Source organism: Schistocerca piceifrons, chromosome 8 (assembly GCF_021461385.2).
Source record: "Schistocerca piceifrons isolate TAMUIC-IGC-003096 chromosome 8, iqSchPice1.1, whole genome shotgun sequence".
Lineage (NCBI taxonomy): Eukaryota > Metazoa > Arthropoda > Insecta > Orthoptera > Acrididae > Schistocerca > Schistocerca piceifrons.
Window position 1 is genome coordinate 412,584,992 of NC_060145.1, and position 24,138 is coordinate 412,609,129.

At 43.7% G+C, this 24,138-nt stretch overlaps 1 protein-coding gene across 2 annotated transcripts in view; it reads right to left on the minus strand.

The window, feature by feature from the left end:
* Positions 1 to 24,138, minus strand: part of LOC124711298 (calcium/calmodulin-dependent protein kinase kinase 1) — a 1,501,168-nt gene that overhangs the window by 230,240 nt on the left and 1,246,790 nt on the right. For both annotated transcript variants that reach the window (XM_047241302.1, XM_047241303.1), the window contains one exon: positions 18,454 to 18,637. In XM_047241302.1, coding sequence (XP_047097258.1) covers positions 18,454 to 18,637 — 184 coding nt within the window. The remainder of the gene's footprint in view (positions 1 to 18,453; positions 18,638 to 24,138) is intronic.

Sequence of the window (24,138 nt, forward strand, 5' to 3'; positions counted from 1 at the left end):
CTCGTCAGATGAGTCCCGGCTTCACTTGGTAAGGGGTGACAATAGTCTTCGAGTGCAGCGCAGTCTCCACTAGGGCATGGTGCCAGGTGGACCACAAGGCACTGTGCAAGCTGGCGGAGGTTCCATAAGGGGATGTGGTGTGTTGACATGGAATGGGCTGGATCCTCTGTTATGTTCGGCTATTTGGAGACCATTTGTAGCCATTCTTGAACTTCATATAAACAACGGTGGAATTATTATGGATCACAGTGCGGCATGTCACCGGGCTACAACTCTTCACGACTGGTTTGAGAACCTTCTGGACAGAATGGCCATCCCAACGTGAGTGAATCCCATCGAACATTTACGGAACATAATCGAAACGCCAGTTCCTGGACAAAATCGTGCACCGGCATAACTTTGGAAATTATGGACGGCTATTGATGTAGCAAGGCTCAATACTTCTGCAGGTGGTTTCCAACAGCTTGTGGAGTCCATACTACCTCGGGTTGCTGCGCTAAGCAGGGCAATAGAAGGTGTGACATAATATTAGGTGGTATCTCATGACCTTTGTCACTTCAGTGCATAATTTATAAGAAGAGACGCTGGTGGAATACCCGTGTGTATGCCCGAATCCTCTGATATCATCGTCACAGTGATGACATAAGGTTTATATACGATATAGTAACAGGTTTCTAGAATCTTACCGTATCGGTATCACATGGGATTTGTTTTTCTCTTCGAAATTAGACGTGTGAAGGAAGTATCTAATAGAGTGAGAGTTAGCTTACAGTAACATGATCAGACCAACCACGTTTGGTAATTCTGAGATGTCGAAGAGGCATATCTTAATGTCAGCATCTGTTAACTGATAAGTGCACACGGACATCTCAACTGGAGCATCTCTTTGTAAAACTGTCTTGCTTCGTCTGCTGTCGCTTGAGAGTAACTTCACATTCAACTACCGATTCCCGTCACATCTCGTCAATGACTAACCTCTCACCAGTTATCCACGGGGGGGGGGGGGGGGGGGGGGAGGGGGGGGGGTGAAGGTGTTGCTGTGTCTATTCTGCTTCAGTCAGTCATATTGCTACGTTTGGAATGAGGTGACTGGGATGATATGATACTATGTGGGACGAGATTGGTCTGCAGGACAGGAATGTAAATGATTCACATTTTCTTTATTTCTTTTCTTCATTAATTCTGCTAGTAGATATCGACCATGTTTTTGTAACGCATTCACAGTTGTTTTACAATTCACAGTAAATTTTACGGTCACGATCGCTGCCTATGAGATGCCAAGCCCGGTTAAATAGTTAATACCACTTTTAATGATAAACCGTTGTCACATACACTTTTTTTCATTGTCATGTGTTTCAATTATGTTATGATTTACATTTTTTATTTTGTTCTTTAAGGGGCGCACCAGGAAAGTTGCATTATTAAACCCTTTGTTAAACTACCACAAAGTAAGTATAATGCCAAAACATTTACTTAAGAGTGTTTAATAATTTCAAGCACTTCTTTTAATTAAAGAGACTTGAAATAAATACTTCCAAAATTTTTCCCTTCACTAATTAAGGTATTAATGGAACCAAATCCATTTTCCCAATCCTCTATTGTATGTAGTGTTTATTTCCACAGGTCGTAAAACAAACTTTAACAAAGCAGTTAATAATTCTTTTTATGTCTAACATTTGTCACAAGTGCCTCCCAGGTATATACCTAAGCATAATTTGGGATCTGCTCTATTCCTACTACAGTAGTGGAAAAGTATAAATGTTTGCAGGAAAATTAACATTGTCGATTGTAATAGTTGTGCACCATGCACAGGGTGTCTACAAATGAATATTGGGGTTTTAACGATTTATCATATTCATTATATTAAACTTACAGTTATAAATGATATCTCAAATGAAAGAGCAACTCAGTTTAACCAAGAACGTTATAAATGTCCAATGTGGGCACCATTTGTCACACGGCACACATCAAGTCTACAGCCGATTTCCTCCCAAACGTTGACAAGTGTGTCTTCAGTGATTGTAGCAACAACTGTTTCAAACCGGTTTCTTAATTCAGGGTAGTCTGCTGGTAGTGAAGGGACGTACACACGATCCTTGATGAAGCCCAAAGGAAAAAATCGCCTGGCGTTGGATCGGGTGAAAGTGGAGGCCATGCAAAACAAGCCCTGTCATTGGGCCCCTTGCGGCCTATCCAGCGCTTGGGTACAGTGAATTACAACCAGTCGCGTGCTTCGCTATGCCAATAAGGTGGCGTACCATCTTTCTGGAAAATGAAGTTCTTTGACTCATCTTCTTCCAACTGAGGGAAGAGCCATTGCTCTGGTGTATCAAGGTCAGAAGTGCCAGTTACAGTAGGTTCATCGAAAATCTTCGCTACTACCGCTGTCTTGTGGATTGCCGTGGAAACATTGTGCGCTTGCTGCCAAACACAACTGGATTGAGTTTCTCTTTCATTTGACATATCATTTATAACTGTAAGTTCTATGTAATAAATATTATAAAGCGTTAAAACCCCGATATTCATTTATAAACACCCTGTATATGCAGCAGTATGAAACCCAGTATACCGACAAGTGCAGTCAAATGGTATCGCATCTGACGTCGGTAGTACAGTATATAACAGGACAACAACGATTCAGGTGGTAGACAGTGGGATCCGGTATAAACACAGTCGCCTCTGTGCTGCGGTGTTACTGTGAGCGTTAGTGCCTTTACTGCAGGTATGAAACAAACACGTTTAGTGACAGTGCGTGTAGTGTGCATAAACCACGGTTGTGACAATGCCACACAGAAAACCGTTATCATGCATCAAAAAAGCAAAAATCGGTATTTACAAGGAAATAGGACACTCTAACCGTCAAAGCGGCAAGAAGTTTAACTCTTCAACGACAGAGACTGATAATTTCGACAGACTGGGCGTACGCTATGGACAAACTGGAAAATTATTTGAGGCATAGGAATGATTGCTTTTGCGTAAAGCAAGGTCCGCAAACCGTTATTCTTCTCAGCTTGCTGCTAATTCACAGTTGTCAGTAACTGCCAAACGTGCACGACAAATTTTGTCACCTGATAAAACATCTTGCATTCAAGAAATTAGCGCAGAAACACTTCCTAACTTTCAGACACAAACAGGCCAGATTCGAGTTGGACTTCAGAATGGGATAAAATGATCCTCAGTGACGAGAATAAGTTTGATTTAGATGGGCAGGATGGATTTCAGTATCATTGGCATGATCTGAGAACAGAGCAGCGGATAAGAACGAGCAGAAATACTGACGATGGAAGTGTTATCATTTGGGTAGCCTTCTGCGCTAAAGGTGAGTCACGCAGTGCTTGGCTGAACACTGGAATGAAATCTGACATGTACACTAAAATGCTAGAGACAGTATTGATTACAATAAGGACATAAGGGAACGAAATTCTAATGTTTCATCAAGATAATGCACCTGCGCAGGTTTCTGCTACAACATAAAAGTTGTGTGAAGACAAAGATATCGTTGTCTTACCTAGGCTGCACGTAGCTCAGATTTGAACCCCATGGAAAATCTTTGGGGAATACTTCCAAGACGTGCTTATAGCAGTTGTGATATTATTGGATTTCAGACATTTTGCATATGAGAAAAGGACAGCCATCGAGCTGTAGTTTGTAATGATACTAAGCATGACAACGCGAGAGTAAAGAAACGAAATCTGTTTATAACGTGCGCCTATACCAAGACGCGCGGCCAGCGTTTAAAAGGTACTTTTAAACACTATGACTCGCTGGGCGCAGATATTTAAAATCATTGCCGCAGCGCTTGATAGCAAGAAGCTGCGAAACAGAAGAAAGAACAATTTATCATTTGTTAGGAAAATTCTAGAGTCTTTATAGTTAGTTGTACTTCTGGTCGCCGATATGTTAACATGTACTTCATTACCTTTGATGTTTGGTTGCCGACTTGTTAAGACGTGTTGAGTAGCACCGCTACAAGTTATATTTCTTTTGGTGTGAAAAACCACGTTATCACCAAGAAAACAAAAACGCTTTTGTAAACTTTGTGACGATAAAAAATACTTACGCGCACGCCAGGACATTTAATTTTTACAAAATATCACACATACAGAAGCAGCGATTGTTGGACTGCTCCATGTATGAGAAAAACATAAAAATGTAAGTTTTGTATACCTTGTAAATTTGTTAATGTTTATAGTTTAACGCCTTTGTTCTTTACGAATATATTGATGCTTCACTATACAGAAAATCTATGCTTATTCTTTTCTTTAAATCAACCACAAATAATGTTTATGTTTAAATGAACTTTGTTACAGGTTCGCTCTTTATCGCGGTGTCTCAATTGTATTTAGGAGACCATTAATGTGTTCAGTTTCCGATCTGACAACTTTTTTTACAAAATTTTACTGTTTTGCATTTTTTTTTTATTATTCAGATAGGTCCCTTAGGTAATTTCATTGAAGAGTCTGATTGCGTGAAAGCAATCCGGGTTAAGAGATCATTTGAGAAACTATTTTCACGCAATCAATCCGTACGTCTCCTAAACACAATCGAGAACCGACGCATCGTCGATCATTCATTAATTTTTCTCTCTTTCCAAGTCGTACCAAAAAACGGCCAAGGAGAACTGCCGTGAGTACGCAGTCTAGTGTTAGAAGGTTGCATTCTTTATCTTGTCGGCAAACATTGCCATGAATTATCATCATCAATGTTATATTTGGTTAAATGTGAAAAGCCAAAAAACCTTCTAACGCTAGACAGTGGAAGGCAAATCCAGGTGGTATGTGGAGTGAAAAGAGCGTTACGAAAAGAGTGGGCGATAATGTCACTGCAAGAAGTGCAAATCCTTACAGAATAAATGCCGCTGAGAATTTTTGAGGTACCGTAATTGCATACCTGAGGAGCTATGACCATTCGTTCATCTTCGCTAATGTGAAACACATCTCCTCTATTGAGCAAGTGTTCATAGCTGTTAAGGTACGCACTTTACAGCCCACGTTTATTGGACATTTTTTCTCGTTTTTGTGCACACTACCACCACTGAAAGTTACCAAACCTTCACTCTTCGCAACACATGAACCGGTACATGTATTCAACTGTCAGAGGGTTCAGAACGGTTTTCGTTTATGACTTTCGAATCGTTCGTTTCCGGTACAGGGATCCTTACTTCAAATTAATACATTTATCGTTCTCCATCATCCTAGAAAGTCTGTAACATCATGGAATCACCCCGTGTATGCGAACATTTACAGACGCCCGCGTCTATAACATTGACGCTCTGTAGTTTAGTTGGATGACGTTTCCGGACATGGGTTCCTCTTCAAAATACGATGTACTCACTCCCCTCTACAAGTCCTAGAAGGCTGTAACGGGAATTTCCGACCAACCTGTATACAGAACTCTGAATTGTAATTTACTTTTCTACTATTTCTATTTTTAAACAGATTATTTGGTGATGAATTGACACATTGTATAACTAGAGGATGAAATAAACAATAAAAAATTCAAATAAATTTAATGTTCCCGATTTCGAAGCACAAGCAGAATAACCTTTTTTCTCCTTGATTAGAATAACCACCGGCACAGAACTTGTGTAACGGTAACAGCACTGAAAAGCCAATAAGTGAAGCACAAGAGCATTTCTGTTGGTCGGGAGCTCGGTATTTAATTAAGATCTCCTCCCTGTCTGGCGCCTGCTGAATTCTCCGTGCATTCCATTCTCCAAGCGCTGTTATCGCCTCCACGGTGAAAGCGACAGGTTTCCAGCATAAAAATACCGTTGCTGACGAAGAGAAACGCTACAGTGTGAAGCAGAACAGATGTCAAACAATGCACCAAGTACTATGCGATTTAATTACGAAATTTCTGTTAAAAACTGTCTTGACATGCAGTTCACATAATTGAAGAAAGACCGTGTTAAAGTAACGCTACACTCATTCAAAATTATAAATCGTGAGCTGATGTCAATACTTGTTTGTCAATAATCGCAGTTTGTGCAGTGGAGCAACACATGTTTGATCCTATTTCTCACCCAAAAAGTTTATTGCGGAATGCATTCAGGCCACTATCTGGACTAACTGTGGCCCTGAATTTCATCAGTGCTTAATCACACAAGGCACAAACTTGTATAAAACTTTCCATAGAAAATAATTTCCACAAAAACATATGAAACAAAGCAAACACATTTTGTAAAACACTATGCATAAAATGTAATTTAAGTGAGCACAAACCTTCACGACGCCAGTTTGCTGACACCGCTGCATTATCGCACCAAATGAAATGTAGCAGTAAGACAGCAAACAGAAACAGTTTGTTTTTCCACTTGTTTCAGGATAACTACAAAGTATTCCTACGCTCGCAACCATGCTACATTGATCACAAATAATTAGAGCAGTGCCATCGACGTAAGTGCTATGCAGTGACAAGAAAATCGCAATTTAATTGTCCAAGTTGCCAGTTGCAATGCAACGTAACCATGTCTTAAAACTTTGTGGCAGTTGCTATGGGACTGGAATTAGTTTAATTCAAGAGAATACTGAAAGGTCAAGGGTCATGATTCAGGAGAGGGGAACAGATTTCAGTCTAGGATAAAATACACTGCTCAAAAAATTTGGAATACAAACATTAAATGTAGTCTGCGATGCTACAAGTCTCACTGACTTAGGCACTTCATGCATTATCCAGTTAGAACCCATAAACTGGATGGTGTTTACTACTGGGATGGTTTGTGGCTGTTTACCAGTCATGTAAACATATCACTGCCTAGCGGCACACCGCGAGCAGTCCAATATTAACAATAGCGTCATTCAGTTTGTGTTCATAATGCAGTAACACACCAAGTAGAGGCACGGAAATGAGACTTTGGCGTCATTGGGCGACATGAGCACCGGATGGGGATGAAATGATGATGAAGACAACACAACAACCAATCCCTGAGTGGAGAAAATCCACGACCCAGCCGGGAATCGAATCCGGGCCCCTTAGGACGGCAGTCGTCACGCTGACGATTCAGCTATCGGGGCAGACACGTAGAGGCATGCAACACTTTGATAGAGTCAGGACAGTGACTTTACTTTCAGCAGATCATACACAGCAAGATGTTGCCGATCGGTTACATATCATTCAGAGTGGTTTGTTTTAAAATTTGTAGTAATTTCCTATGATACTAAGCTGCTGAGGTCAACGGCTGCTTGCCTTACACAATACTTAACCTAACTTAAATTGACTTACGCTAAGGACAACACGCTCACTCATAGTCAAGGGAGGACTCGAACCTCCGGCGGGGACAGCCGCGCGAATCGTGGCAAGAACCCAGAGACCGCACGGGTAGTGGTTTGTGTAAGGTTGGTTGGTTGTTTTGGGGAAGGAGACCAAACAGCGAGATCATCGGTCTCATCGGATTAGGGAAGGACGGGGAAGGAAGTCGGCCGTGCCCTTTGAAAGGAACCATCCCGGCATTTGCCTGGAGCGATTTAGGGAAATCACGGAAAACCTAAATCAGGATGGCCGGACGCGGGATTGAACCGTCGTCCTCCCGAATGCGAGTCCAGCGTCTAACCACTGCGCCACCTCGCTCGGTTGTGTAAGGTATGTTGTAAGTACAGAGATACGGAAAAAGTGAACGATAGACCTCGTTCTTGTACCACTCCAAAGTAGGATCGTTTCGTTCAACCGTCGGCTGGCAGGGGCCTAACATCGACTGCCAGAAATACTAGAAACGACTTCTCGCGGACAACAGTGATTCATATCTCGGACCAAACAGCGCTTAGAAAAATTGCATCAGGGTGTTCCTCAATCCAGAAGACCAACGAGAAGTTTTACATCGGACCAGCCGAACAACGCAATCGAAGGAGCTGGGCTCTTGCGTATCAACATTGAACCATTGCAAAATGGAGTAACTTCATCTTTGCTGACGAGACCAGGATTGGTTTGCTACCGGACACTTTACATGTTAGGGTTTGGAGAAGTCGTTCGGGAAGGCCATCCGTTTGTTGCTGGAAGTGTAAAGTTCTGGGCGGCAATAATGATGGGACAGCAGACCCCTCTAACTCCCATCCATGACAATTTGACTGGTCCCCGATATCTCTAAGAGGTGCTACAAACGACTGTAAGGCCCCACAGATGTGAAGTCGGTAAGAACTTCATCCCGGTCGATGACAAGGCAAGGTCTCGGTATCTTCAAAGATGCAACGTCAAACGAATGCATTGACCAACACAGTCCTGAGACATGAATGCAACTGGGCAGATGTGGGACCTGTTGAAAGTGGCCACTGCACAACTTCCGAATCCACCTGACCATCTTCAGGGCCACACTGAAGCAGCCATTGAGGAGTGGGACCTCATACCCCAAGATAAACTTGATGGTCTCATCCAGAGCGTGCCTCACGGAGTGAAAGAACATACTCACTATTAAAGGCTGATAATCATCATTGTGAGATAATGACATTGACTGTTTTTATTTACAAGATTTTTGTTTTGTAACGTTTTATGTGTGACTAATCATAGTCTTTCTTGTTTTCAGAAGGAATTATGTTTATTTGAATATAAACGTAAACGTCTGTGGCCATTGTCACAATCAATAAATTTTTTTTGGATTTGTGACAGCATTGTCAATATGTAAAACCACTGACGTTTCTGTCACTGTTGCAAGTACGTTCTTCAGGGCGTTTTTGTTTACTGCTCAATGAGAAAACATTGTTTCTTATGTATCTTCAGACGTGGCTGTTATCTAAATCTGATGGGTTGTTAAGGATAAAGGAAAAGGATATTACAATTTCTGAATTGGTGATTTTACTATTTCATTTCATTGGTGGTAACCCCATGGTTTGATTGGTGTTTGTATTCCTGTTTGTAATTGGTGAAAATCGGCGAATGGAAAACTAGGCAGCAAATGTGACGTGGCGTAGTTTTCCTGCTTTCTAGCGCCGGCTGAGGCACGCCGGTACTCTACGTATCTGCGGCCGGTGTGGTCTCCCACGGGCCTGTATGTCTTGCTTCACGTGAGCTGTCGTCCCGTAACGCTATTATTGCTGGCAGCAAAGACGTCGGAAGTCGATACCCGTCGTTTGGTTGGCGGATCGCTTGTCTATTTCTATTGTCTCTCTAATATTTTGCCAGACAGTAAGAGGCTGTTTCAACAGTACGCGAGCTTCACCAAAATAAATCTGTTCGTCGCACTCATCCTGGTGTTCTGCCACCGCTCACTTGGTGTACTGTCTTAGTTGGATATATCTTTCGTGTTCAGATATGCGTATGCTGATTGGTCGTCCCATCTCGCCTACATACACTAATTCACATTCGCACCTGATTTCGTAAACTACAAGCATGTAGTTTGTCAACTGCAGCTTTAGTAGAGCGAAGAACATCTTTTATTCTCTTTCTGCTTCGGAAAATCGGCTTGATTCCTGCTCGGCCGAGAATTTTGCCCACCCGTGCAGCGACGCCTTGAGCATACGGTAATAGAGCAATGTTTTGTGCTTCCTTCTGCTCTCCTCTATTGCCTTCATTCTTTGTCACCATAGTTTTATCTATTAGTTTCATCCGGACCCATTAGCACAAAAAATGGAGGTTTTGTATCTCACCATTAAATGTTCCTTATCGCTGATCCTGTGAGCCCTCTTAGTTAAATTGTGCAGGGCGGATTTCTTCTGCGTAGGGTGATAATTAGCGGAAGCATGTAGGTACCTGTCAGTACTGGTTGGCTTTTTATGTACTCTACGGCGCAGTTTACCATCAGGCTTTCTGTAAACTTCAACGTCCGGGAAAGGCACCACCCCATTCTTTTCCATCTCCATGCTGAACTAGATTCAAATGACTCTGAGCACTATGGGACTTAACTTCTGAGGTCATCAGTCCCCTAGAACTTAGAACTACTTAAACCTAACTAACCTAAGGACATCACAAACTTTCATGCCCGAGGCAGGATTCGAACCTGCGACCGTAGCGACAGTAGCGCCTAGAACCGCTCGGCCACCCGGGCCGGCTGAATTAGATTATGCTGTGCTGCTGGTTGATGTGTTGGTGGAAATTTCGTAGCTCTTCCTCCCCATGTGGCCAGACAACAAAGGTATCATCAACATATCGGAGTCAACATTCTGGGCGTAATGGTACGGACTGGAGCACTGTTTCTTCAAATGCTTCCATGATGCAGTGGCGAGAGAGACTATAGCTATACCATCTGTTTGTTCATAGAATCTCCCCTTTCCACCTGAAATAGGTGGTCGTTAAACAGTGGCGCACTAGCGCGCAGAAATCTGGTGCCGTTCGTTTCTCTAAGATGTTCATGGTTTCTTGCACTGGTATATCCGCGAATAAAGACTTCACATCGAAGCTAACCATCAGATCTCTGGCCGAGACATACTTTTCTTTTAGAAGTTCCACAAAATGGGTGGAGTCCTTAACGTACGAATTTGTGTGGCTCACCAAATGTCGGAGTTTTGGAGGCAGTTCCTTTGCTAGACAGTACGTCGGTGAATTAATGGTACTCACAATCGAGCGTAAAGGAAAGACCTCTTTATGGATTTTCGGTACACCATAAATCCTTTGTGCCTGTGGAACTTGTGGAATGAGTCTTCTGGCCGTGTCAAAATTCATTGTAGCATGCTTCAGTAATGCTTGCGACCGTTTGATTATATTGGCCATCAGATTTCCCTTAAACTTCTTGTAAATGGGTTCACTCAGAAGATGATCCATTCGTTTCTTATAATCTTAAGTGTTCAACACAACGGTCGCATTTCCCTTGCCTGCTCATGTTATTACTGAATGAGAACTGTTCTTCAGTTCTGCGATAGCAAGAAGTTTGTCCTTGCTGATATTTTGTTTCAGGAGATATTGCGTGAGTCAGGACCCGTATCGTTTCTTGTCTAATCTTGTCCGCCTCAGATTGTGGTAGATGACGAATCGAAGCCTCGACAGATTCGATTATGTCTTCTTTTGGAACTCATTTCGGTGCAACTGCGAAATTCATTCCTTCAGCCAGAATTTGTGGTGCAGCATCGCTTAAGATGTGGCTGGAAAGGTTAACCAACGTCCGTCGAGTGTCCAGCATCTGTCCTTTCTCGGTGATTTTCTGCTGCATTTTGTCTAACTTCCACGTCTGATAGATGGCGGTACTATCGCTCACCCTGTGACCTCTTGAAAGATTACCATGTCGACCTTCTCCCAGTCATCCATATCTAGTTTTCCAGTACGGAAGATGTTACTTGCAACAGCGCCCAAAACGTTGGTAATTTTACATATTGACAATGTGGTCACAAACCCTGAAAAATTTTAGCGATTACATTTTGTTAATAATGTGTTGTACGAACCTCAATGGCAGTATGATAAGAAGTAGTGAACACTATGATTTTTGGAACTATTTTTGAGGTGTGTACATGCGGAAAAACACACAGCTAAAGTCAATATAAGAAACTGTATTCCCAATTAGAACCTGCATAAAGTTACTGAGTGATCAGTCTACAAAACTCCGGTACAGCGGCTGTTGACATGAAGAGAGATACTGCTAGCTCCTCCAGCTTCGTCAGTTAACAAATCCACGCTTGCTTAATTGCACTGCATCTCTTTGATAAATGGTATGTGCATGTTGTACACGCAGGTAATTTCCTCGATATTGCAAATTTACCGAAAATCAGCATTCCATCTTCACATAACAGCTCGCATTCGTAGGTAGCCACACTCCTATTGCACCTTGTCCATCTGGCATCAAACAGTTACGTATTTCAAAAGTGTTATAATGACCTTCTGACCACTTGAAAAGCAAGTACTTTACAAACCTTTTATTGCGTTACTATACTTTCATGACAAGGGATTGCACAAGTATAACCGACAAACCAGATCTGAATATGACAATTTACAAAATTTAAAACTTACATGTCTCAACAAGTTACATACACACCCAATAAATGGCACTATGAACTTGTCATGTAGCACATAACATGGAACTGTCAATACAGAAAAACGACAAAAAGCAAAAAATATTATCAACGTGTATAGTCTCAGTACTACAACTGGAGATTACACACTCTTCCTCCCACTTCTGCACAGCTTGTCAGACGTGTATCTTTGGGCTATTGTAAGTGTCGGTACTAGGCACAAACATTTGGTGGAAAATAACATAGCGCGGAACACAGCTACAGAACGAGAAGGCCTTGAATAGTTGTTTGAAGACTAACGCCGCAGTGGGTGAACTACTACGTGGAAAGACACACGAACGTCAAAGTCGATTATTGAGTGCCAGCGATTATCCGACAAAAAGATAGCCAACCTAGATATCTTGTGGGTGCTTACTGACGTAGACGGTAACATGACATGAATTCAGCAAAATAATGCCGAAATGTTTGAACAGTGACAAGAAAAAGGAACGAGTGGAGACATCAGAACTGGTTTGGAACCATTATGGTACTACAAAAGATATTTTTGCTAAATAAGTAACCGAGCATAAAAACCTGCCTCCACATTTATAGTCTCAAAACCAAGGAACAGTCGACGGAACGTTGCCACACAGGTTCCCTGCGAACGTAGAAGTTCCGCGTCTAGAAATCATCCAAAAATGTTATAGCGTCAGTTTGTTGGAGAGAGACCTCATCGTGCTGGTGTAATACCTACGTCAAGGCTGCCGTACAACTTTACTGTACCGGGCCAGCCTTATTCATCGGCTGAAGTGGGTAGTTTGGCGAAACGCCGTGGAAGTTCATCAAGGGATCGTTTTGTCGTACCTTGGTGCATTTCCCAAGTTGTGGCTGCCCAATCGAAAATCCTGTGTTTCTAATTGCTGAACCATCTCCTGCATTCACCTGTGACGAAGTACCGTTGAAGGGTCGTCAGTCATTATTCCGGCAACACTGAAAGTGGCAAAATTGCTACTGAGAGCTGATTCGACGATCTGATCACATGATTTCTTTTTGAATGGACTTTTTACTTTCTACAACGATGTAACAAGCGCGTCACTCCGGGGGGGATAAGATTGTCAGATAGACAAACAGTGTGTTCACGTAACTGATTTTTCTAACGTGGAATGAGATGCTTTTTCACTAATGAATGCAATTATTTTTTCAGAAATGAAATAAATAATTGATGCGGATGAAATCAATGAAGATACCTTAAATAATATCGTATTAACGAAATCCGGACAAAAATACTGAATGCGCAGTGTAATGAATATATCATAACTAGCAACAATTTGTGTCAGACCAGGACTCTGATGTGGATTTCATGCTTTTAGGTTTTCTGTCGTAGTTCACAAAAATCAGGTGTAATGTAACAACCCTGAATCTCATATTGGTGTATTTTACACACAGTCTTTAATGCGTTACTGTATTCATTATGGTAATGAAACCTGGCCTGTTTATTGTGTACGGACTATTAATTTTATTTTTATTCTAGTAACATCCCAGTAACAAGGCACTAAAGGCCGTCCTCTTCCCTTCTGGTTTGGCAACGTGAAAACTGCCGCGCAACTGGGCACAGTAGGCTCCACCACGCAGGTCGCAGTGTGGCCTTACACAGTCAGATGGGTCGGCGACCCATTTAGGGGGGATGGGTAGAGAGAGAGGGTTGGCCTGTGAACGGGCGGCATAAGCTGTACAGCTCAGTTCGGTTCCGACGTCAGGCGACTCTTCTATCTGGGCGGCGGACTAAGCGTGTCATCTGGCAGTATGGTAAAGAAGAGAGAATATGTGTAAATTTCTGAGCTTTTTTACATGTAGCCAGACTAGCTGTGCATAAGGTGGTGAAGTATGGTAAAAAGTAGAACGTCACTCTCATACACAGCTGTTCATCATCTCCTCCAGGCTCCTATACTATGAGATATGACGGCCTTGCTTAGAGATCAGGCTCCCTCCGTAAATTTAAATGAACTATGCAATCCAGCGTCCTTTACAGCATTGAACGACTTTTTGAATACGTAACTTCAGCATACTCTTCGACTCGGCCGTGGACGGGATTCGGATATCTCACTGGATGATGTCACCGGTCTGCGGATCAGGGCGCTGAGTGCTTTTTGAGTTTGACTTTAACAGGCGAATAGTTGTTATTAACAATTAACATCCTCATAAGTGTCGCAAAGCAGCTGTACTGAAAGCAGCCGTATTATGTATCTAGTAGCAGGCAGCTATAGTGGAGGATCAAGGACTGTAAAAGATACTGAAAAATTGGCAGTTTTTTTCCTAGCAGTACCGGTCTTTCTCCCCAGAGTAGTGATAACCTTGAAATTAATTTAAAATGGCTCTGAGCACTATGGGACTTAACATCTTAGGTCATCAGTCCCCTAGAACTTAGAACTAGTTAAACCTAACTAACCTAAGGACATCACACACATCCATGCCTGAGGTAGGATTAGAACCAGCGACCGTAGCAGTCGCGCGGTTCCGGACTGCGCGCCTAGAATAGCGAGACCACCGCGGCCGGCGAAATTAATTTAGATACTATAAAAACTATATCTGTACGCTACGAACTATGAATAAGTAAATTATGTTATCGTATTAACAAATTGGCTGTAAATGCTAAGTAGAAAACACGCATTGTAAAACAGCTAATGTACTTAACAAATGGCTCTGAGCACTATGGGACTCAACAGCGGAGGTCATCAGTCCCCTAGAACTTAGAAATAGTTAAACCTAACTAACCTAAAGACATCACACACATCCATGCCCGAGGCAGGATTCGAACCTGCGACTGTAGCGGTCTACTGTACTTTATTCTAAGAATATTTTAGGGCACATTGAAACATTATTCTGGCAACTTACTACACACATCCAAAAACGTTTTCCATCACCCTGATTCCCAGACCTCCTGAAGATAGGCGTTGACTTTGGATATTGTATTACAAACACAGTCCCTTTGACTGTTCAGAGATGCACTAAACCCGCCAAAAGATGTAAACAACCATGAATGAGCAGCGCCTACTAGACGGAGGGGGGACGGCAGCCGATGAGTTCCAGTCATTCCACCAGGAAGGAGGTACATGGCTCGTGTTGTCCGTAGTTCAACCACGCTAAGACGGTCAATACCGCGTGTCGATCGGGACCGCATTGTAACTTTGTGCCAGGAAGGGCTCTCAACAAGGGAAGTGCCCAGATGTCTCGGAGTGAACCAAAGCGAAGTTGTTCGGACATGAAGGAGATACAGAGAGACCGGATGTGCCTCGCTCAGGCCGCCCAAGGGCGACTACTACAGTGGATGACCGCTACTTACCAATTATGGCTCGGAGGAATCCTGACAGCAACGCCACTGTGTAGAATAATGCTCTTCGTGCAGACACAGTACGTCGTGTCACCACTCAAACTGTGCGCAATAGGCTGCATGATGCGCAACATCACTCTCGACGTCCATGGCGGGTCCACCTTTGCAACTACGACACCATGCAGTGCGGTACCGATGGTCCGAACAACATACGGAATGAATTGCTCAGGACTGGCATCACGTTCTCTTTACCGATGAGTGTCGCATATGCCTCCAACCAGACAATCATCGGAGATGTGTTTGGAAGCAACCTGGTCGGGCTGAACGCCTTAGACACACTATCCAGCGAGTGCAATAAGATGTAGGTTCCCTGCTGTTTTGGGATGGCATTATGTGGGGCCGACGTGCGCCGCTGGTGGTCACGTAAGGCGCCGTAACGGCTATACGATACGTGAATGGCATCCTCCGACTGATAGTGCAGCCATATCGGCAACATATTGGCGAGGCTTTCGTCACCATGGAATACTATTCGCGCCCCCATAGTGCACATCTTATGAATGACTTCATCCAGGATAACGACATCGCTAGAGTGGCCAGCATGTTATGCAGACATGAAACCTATCGGACATGCCTGGGATGGATTCAAAAGGGCTGTTTATGGACGACGTGACCCACCAGCCACTCTGAGGGATCTACGCCGAATCACCGTTGAGGAGTGGGACAATCTGGATCAACAGTGCCTTGATTAACTAGTGGATAGTATGCTACGACGAATACAGGCATACATCGGTATTAGAGGTACCGATGTGTACATCAATCTGGACCACAAAAACTGAAAGTCTCGCTGTATGGTGGTACAACATGTAGTGTGTGGTTTTCATGACAATACAAAGGGTGGAAATGGTGTTTATGTTGATCTCTATTCCAGTTTTACGTACAGGTTCCGGAACTCTCGGAACCGAGGTGATTCACTTTTTCTGATGTGTGTACATATTGCAAAAAAAATTACATTTGAATGTTTATATTACTAGAAACAAGACCATTTCCAGACTAAGGGTACGTGAGGTAGCTGTACATTATTGCACATATAAGTGAACAATATGTCTGTCTTCTCGGGCGGTAGTCGCGTGGGGCTGTTGAGTTCCTGCATGGCGTTGACTGTGGAGCTCTGAGCCCAAATATGCCATATTCTCATGAGATTCAAGAGATTCAAACGAAGGCGAGCCACCCCAGAAAATTATATCGGTGCCTCAACAGTCTACAATCCTGTCAGTGTCGAAACTTGTGCATACGGCGTCAGATGGTTCTACTTCTCACAAACAATCAATATACGAATGTGATTTTTGCATGAGAAACCGCTGTTTGATCTCGCTTTATATGCAGACACTAAATGGCATTATTATTACCTAAACTGTGCGATTACACAAAATGTTAATGTTTTTAAAGGGCGTATCATGTAAACAGTGCACAAGAACAGCGGTTTGTTGTGATTTATGTTCTAGATGGTAAAATTGTGGAAAGTCTTAGACATGACGATGGCATGAGTAAGTGTCGGAAGATTTTTAAATTTTGACATGTGCTTAAGCGCAGCCTTTTGCAGTATTCCACTTCATAGTGGCCCTAAAGCCGACACTGCAATACTGAAATCAATTGCGACTATGATGCCTTTTAAAAAATATTACACGACTGAACCACAGCCTTGAGAAGTTAAAAAGTGCTGATCGTTCGCATAATTTAACATGCAGTACACTTCATGCGTTTATTGCACGCTGCTTTCATCGTATTGACGTGTAAATGATACTAGCGGAGATACTGGGCGTTAAATGTGTGAAACTGTAAGTTAGTTGTAGAAGTAGACTACTGGCCATTAAAATTGCTACACCACAAAGATGACGTGCTACAGACGGGAAAGAAGATGCCGTGATATGCAAATGATTAGCTTTTCAGGGCATTCACACAACGTTGGCGCCGGTGCTGACATGAGGAAAGTTTCCAACCGATTTCTCATACACAAACAGCAGTTGACCGGCGTTGCCTGGTGAAACGTTGTTGTGATGCCTCGTGTAAGGAGGAGAAATGCATACCATCACGTTGCCGACTTTAATAAAGATCGGATTGTAGTCTATCGCTTTTGCGGTTTATGGTATCGCGACACTGCTGCACCCGTTGGTTGAGAACCATTGACTGTTAGCAGAATATGGAATCTGTGGGTTCAGAAGGGTAATACGGAACGCCGTGCAGGATCCAAACGGCCCCGTAGCACTAGCAGTCGAGATGAGAGGCATCTTATCCGCATGGCTGTAACGGATCGTGCAGCCATATCTCGATCCCCAAGTCAACATATGGGGACGTTTGCAAGACAACAACCATCTGCACGAACAGTTCGACGACGTTTACAGCAGCATGGACTATCAGCTCGGAGACCACGGCTGCGGTTACCATTGACGCTGCATCACAGACAGGAGCGCCTGCGATGGTGTAGTCAACGACGAACCTGGGTGCACGAATGGCAAAACTTCATTTTATCGGATGAATCCAGGTTATGTTTACAGAATCATTATGGTCGCATCCGTGTTTGGCGACATCGCGGTGAACGCACATTGGAAGCGTGTATTCGTCATCGCCATGCGTATCACCCGGCGTGATGGTATGGAGTGCCATTGGTTACACGTCTCGGTCACCTCTTGTTCGCATTGACGGCACTTTGAACAGTGGACGTTGCATTTCACATGTGTTACTACTCGTGGCTCTGCCCTTCATTCGATCCCTGTGAAACCTTAAATTTCAGCAGGATAATGCACGACCGCATGTTGCAGGTGCCCTACGGGCCTTTCTGGATGCAGAAAATGTTCGATTGCTGCCCAGGCCAGCACATTCTCCAAATCTCTCACCAACTGGAAACGTCTGGTCTATGGTGGCCGAGCAGCAGGCTCGTCACAATACGCCAGTCACTACTCTTGATGAACTGTGGTATTGTGTTGAAGCTGCATGGGCAGTTGTACCCGGACACGCCATCCAAGCTCCGTCTGACAATGCCCAGGCGTATCAAGACCGTTGTTGCGGCCAGAGGTGGTTGTTCTAGGTACTGATTTCTCAGGATCTATGCACCCAAATTGCGTGAAAATATAATGACATATCAGTTCTAGTATAATATATTTGTCCAATGAATACCAGTTTATCGTCTGCATTTCTTCTTGGAGTAGCAATTTTAATGGCCTGTAGTGTATATGTGGAGCTTTTTTGACGCCATCTGTTATCACAGGCAAGTGCTACTGTACTCACCCGGTTGGCTTCGTCGTCCTCTCCAGCGTGGCCGTTAAGTCGTGCACGCGCTGCTGCGGAGGCGGACACGGAGGCAGCAGTGGAGGCGCCTGGGGCGGTGTTGGGAGCGGCTGTGGCCGGGGGCGGAGGCGATGGCGTGGGCGGCACCACGGCCGGGTCGTCAGGCTCCTCCACGGCGGCATGCCTGGTGGGGCAGAGACACGGCTGTTGACTCGACAAGAGGCCACCAGCTGGGCTGCAGTCGATAAGGGGGAGGGCCCTGCGGTATGGAGCTAGGCTAAGCTCTTAACTATGAGGAATAGGTTAGAACCGGCCGTTCCAACCATGTAATAAGTTCCAGGAACATATTGATTGAAGAACGGCATCATGGAACCACGAAAAGCTGTTTTAAAGTGTCGAAGATGCCACTCCAGGCGGGTGTAAAAATGAATGTGCGCGACGGAAAATAATAAACGCTAAAATGATGATTTGGCCTTGTCTGACTACCCGCTGAAGCAGCTCTTAGGATCATATTGCTCTTTTTAATATAAAAATTACAATAAACTTTTTAAGTACAACTGTCTATATTTCCTAGCTAAAACTATTAATCAGTTGCCGAACTCTGCCCCTCATTATGATTGTGCGGTCTAATATTACTGACGCGAAATGAGTGACATCAACTACGTACCAAACACTAGAAGACACTACTTCCAAAGATGATCTTAGCTGGTGAGGAACCTCAGTGGAAATAAACTAACGTGATCACATCTATTTAGCTTTATAGCCATAATAAGCCGAAGAAATTTGCGATATCACCGAATGTACTGCGTCCGGTGCGTCGAAGAGATGGTTCTCGTACTCGTCTGCGACGATACAAGAACTCCAGCCACAAATAAACGCTTTCAAACATTAGGACCCCAGAAGGCAGCCCTCTGATTAATGTACTCTAATACTGTCTTCTCTCTGTGTTCTACAGGCGAAAATCGCGAACTCACAGCCACAAGGACGGAGTTCAGATAACGTCTCAATGTAAATATAGGCAGAAGAAGTGCTCTCACTGAACGCTGCGTACCCAACGACGACTTCCAACCCTGAAGTGAAGTCCAGAATCTTATAGGTTCGCAACAGTACAGTGCCTAACTGTTCTAACTATAAACTCTCCTGAGAGCAAAGAGAGCAAGTCCATCTGTACCAACTAAGCTGATATCGAGCTACCACCACACACAGGCACTCACAACGGAAGCCCTCATCTCTCCACTGCTGGCTTCCCAGCATGGCTCGGCTCCCCACCCTCGTAATTCCGAAAACGAATCACATTCCTGAAACAACGGAATATTAGCGCTGACCAACCTTACATTGGTCTTTTGTAGCCCAGCGCGGATAGTTTGCGAGGAAAAAGCTATACTCGTACAATGGTACGCTTCTGAGTAAAAATCCTTGGTAATAATCGAGCCTGCGTGGTTTCCGACGAGCCGTTTCTTCGTTCCTCTGACCTGCGCCCAAGATTTGCAGAGTTCCCGGTTATGCTTCCGGTCCTGCTACAATAGCGGCCGGCTGTCACACTATTGTGCTCCAGAGCTCAGGTGCCACGACGTCCGTCTAGCTACTTCCTGTTTTTAAGCAGGACCAACACCTGTGAGGACCTTCCACCCAGAGTTTGGGTTCTGCCTGTCGTTTCATCTCCACTGACATTCCAACCTCTACTAGTATAGGCAATCATTCATTACACCGTTCTGTTAATGAAGACACTCCGACACCTTTCATGCAATATGCGTTAACAAGTATTTACAAGGCATACGTGACAATGTCAGACTCCTTTCAATATTCATATATATGATGTATAACTTATCAAATGATACCTAATTGTGGTTGTAGTTCATGGCGAAGTATGTGGATGAGTGCTTGTAAGGTGCGAAATTATAGCCACCTTTCACATATACACTCCTGGAAATTGAAATAAGAACACCGTGAATTCATTGTCCCAGGAAGGGGAAACTTTATTGACACATTCCTGGGGTCAGATACATCACATGATCACACTGACAGAACCACAGGCACATAGACACAGGCAACAGAGCATGCACAATGTCGGCACTAGTACAGTGTATATCCACCTTTCGCAGCAATGCAGGCTGCTATTCTCCCATGGAGACGATCGTAGAGATGCTGGATGTAGTCCTGTGGAACGGCTTGCCATGCCATTTCCACCTGGCGCCTCAGTTGGACCAGCGTTCGTGCTGGACGTGCAGACCGCGTGAGACGACGCTTCATCCAGTCCCAAACATGCTCAATGGGGGACAGATCCGGAGATCTTGCTGGCCAGGGTAGTTGACTTACACCTTCTAGAGCACGTTGGGTGGCACGGGATACATGCGGACGTGCATTGTCCTGTTGGAACAGCAAGTTCCCTTGCCGGTCTAGGAATAGTAGAACGATGGGTTCGATGACGGTTTGGATGTACCGTGCACTATTCAGTGTCCCCTCGACGATCACCAGTGGTGTACGGCCAGTGTAGGAGATCGCTCCCCACACCATGATGCCGGGTGTTGGCCCTGTGTGCCTCGGTCGTATGCAGTCCTGAATGTGGCGCTCACCTGCACGGCGCCAAACACGCATACGACCATCATTGGCACCAAGGCAGAAGCGACTCTCATCGCTGAAGACGACACGTCTCCATTCGTCCCTCCATTCACGCCTGTCGCGACACCACTGGAGGCGGGCTGCACGATATTGGGGCGTGAGCGGAAGACGGCCTAACGGTGTGCGGGACCGTAGCCCAGCTTCATGGAGACGTTTGCGAATGGTCCTCGCCGATACCCCAGGAGCAACAGTGTCCCTAATTTGCTGGGAAGTGGCGGTGCGGTCCCCTACGGCACTGCGTAGGATCCTACGGTCTTGGCGTGCATCCGTGCGTCGCTGCGGTCCGGTGCCAGGTCGACGGGCACGTGCACCTTCTGCCGACCACTGGCGACAACATCGATGTACTGTGGAGACCTCACGCCCCACGTGTTGAGCAATTCGGCGGTACGTCCACCCGGCCTCCCGCATGCCCACTATACGCCCTCGCTCAAAGTCCGTCAACTGCACATACGGTTCACGTCCACGCTGTCGCGGCATGCTACCAGTGTTAAAGACTGCGATGGAGTTCCGTATGCCACGGCAAACTGGCTGACACTGACGGCGGCGGTGCACAAATGCTGCGCAGCTAGCGCCATTCGACGGCCAACACCGCGGTTCCTGGTGTGTCCGCTGTGCCGTGCGTGTGATCATTGCTTGTACAGCCCTCTCGCAGTGTCCGGAGCAAGTATGGTGGGTCTGACACCCCGGTGTCAATGTGTTCTTTTTTCCATTTCCAGGAGTGTATTTATTCACAGGCGACCGGTTTGGGTCAATCGCCGTTTTCTAGTCAAAGATAAACATTACACTAAGTTAAAGGAAAGTTCTTTAGTGCACTGCTATTTTCTGGATTGCGTGGATAATATCTATGTTACAAAACAGTTAACTTGCTTCAAACTGCACGGTTTAAGTTGCAGGTTCCCTAATTAACGACTTAGAGGAAAAAGAAAAAAAAACAAAAAAAAACAACATTTTACTTGCAGTAGTTTATATCATTATGAACCAAAATTAACAATTTAAAATGCTTTCATAATCTACTCATTAACAGATGGGATCTTACGGTAAGAGCTCACAAATAAATATTAAAATAAAATCCTGTTTATGAGTTTTGAAACAGGGTAACTCACGGTGTGAAAATTCCCCAAAATATATTCAACCAGTATGTGACAAAGAGAGAACATAGCGGCTTGGAAGAAACTTTAAACATAATAGCAGACCTTCACGAAATTCTTTCTTGGTGACACCCCCCGACAAAGTGATAAAAGTAAAGAATTTTATCGCGTACTACATTTTCGCTGTTCATGCAGTGCAATACCAGCATCACGTATTACGTTTTAATTTATTAGTTATTTACTGCTAAATCTGCAGCAACAGATTTTGTAGACTGAATCCACATGTACCACTGACTGTACCTGCCAAATTATATCACTGTACGACACATAGTTCGGAAGGTACGGAGTCATAAACACTGAGAAGCGTGAAAAATTATCTTTTCTTAAAATAGGACGCAAATAATGTAAGCTATAGGGGGGAGTGTTGTACCTCAGGACATTTTTCAGACTTTTGCCTCTAGATAACCATATAACAGAATTTTAATATATTTTCTTATCCCATTTGTAAATGCTAGCATTCACTGTGACCTCTGTGCTTTTTCTGAAATTACAATTACTCTGGAAAGTTAAGGTTTTCACAATTGTACAAAACTGTTGGAAAATAATAGTCATATGTCTAGAATCAAATATTCTCTTCAAATTTAAAACTGTTGCAATAGCGAAAATACTGTGAAAATTGTATTTAACTCTGTATCTATAACACTGTTATTCTATTCTATACCAATAATCAGTAAGGAAATTAAAGTGAAAAAGAAGTATTATAAAAAACCAGTTAAAAGTTAAAACATATCAAAACAGAAACGCCGTTTGCGAGTTTCACATCTTCGATGGTAAAGTGCTACTACCTTTCAGGGTGCAAGATGGTACACTATCGACGAAGAATGCTGTAACCGTCCACACGTTAGTAAGTATTTTTAAAAATATAACGAATTTTACTCACCATAAAATTCTGCAGATAAGGAATTAACAGTATCTCAAAATAGCTTTAACACTCGTACATTATATTGCACTTAACTATGCTAAACTCGCAATATTTCCAAACGCTGCAGATAACGCAACATCAAGTCTCATAACAATAAAAACAGTACAAAATGCTGGAAACTGATAATGGCGGTTTCTATTGCGCTTCACTTCATGACATTCAAAAACTGGTCACTAGGTTGAACCATCGACCACGAAAAATAGTGTGTTCCTAGTAGACTATACACTATGTTGGAGGTACAATACTCGCCCATATTCATGCTGTATTTGATACCGAGAGCACTTAGGGACCTCAAATAATCGTAAAACACCATTTCAAAACTTTCATAGTCTACATGTTTAATGCTTAACACATGAATTCATTTATAAAGTAACCGAAGGTTGAATCTGTATTATACAGAAGAGTTCGATTATTTAAAGAATCTGGTATTGACAGGTACAGGAAGGACTATTAACTACCAGAAATAGGTTAAAACTATCCACTCCAAACGTATTAAATCAAGAACGCCGTCATGAAACCACCTAGAAGCGGTGTTTATGTATATTTACTCACAGACGGTTTCTGTCAACTGCCCAGCGTCAAGTCTGTTTAAATGGCTCTGAGCACTATGGGACTTAACATCTGAGGTCATCAGTCCCCTAGAACTTAGAACTACTTAAACCTAACTAACCCAGGGACATCACAGACATCCGCACCCAGGGCAGGATTCGGATCTGCGACCGTAGCGGTCACGCGATTCCAGACTGTAGCGCCTAGAACCGCTAGGCCACTCCGGCCGGCGTCAAGTCTGTGATTAACACTATATCGGGATAAAGGAAGATTCTTCGGCATATTGTTATTTTTCAGGTATAAGTGGATGATATTCTTCTGAAAGAACAGTGGCATATTTGCAGTCTCCGACATCCTATACACAACCTTAGTCTTTTGGTTGCCACTTCGTAAGATGGTAGTTTAGAAATTCCGAAGGAGTGTTATCTATCCCTTCCGCCTTGTATT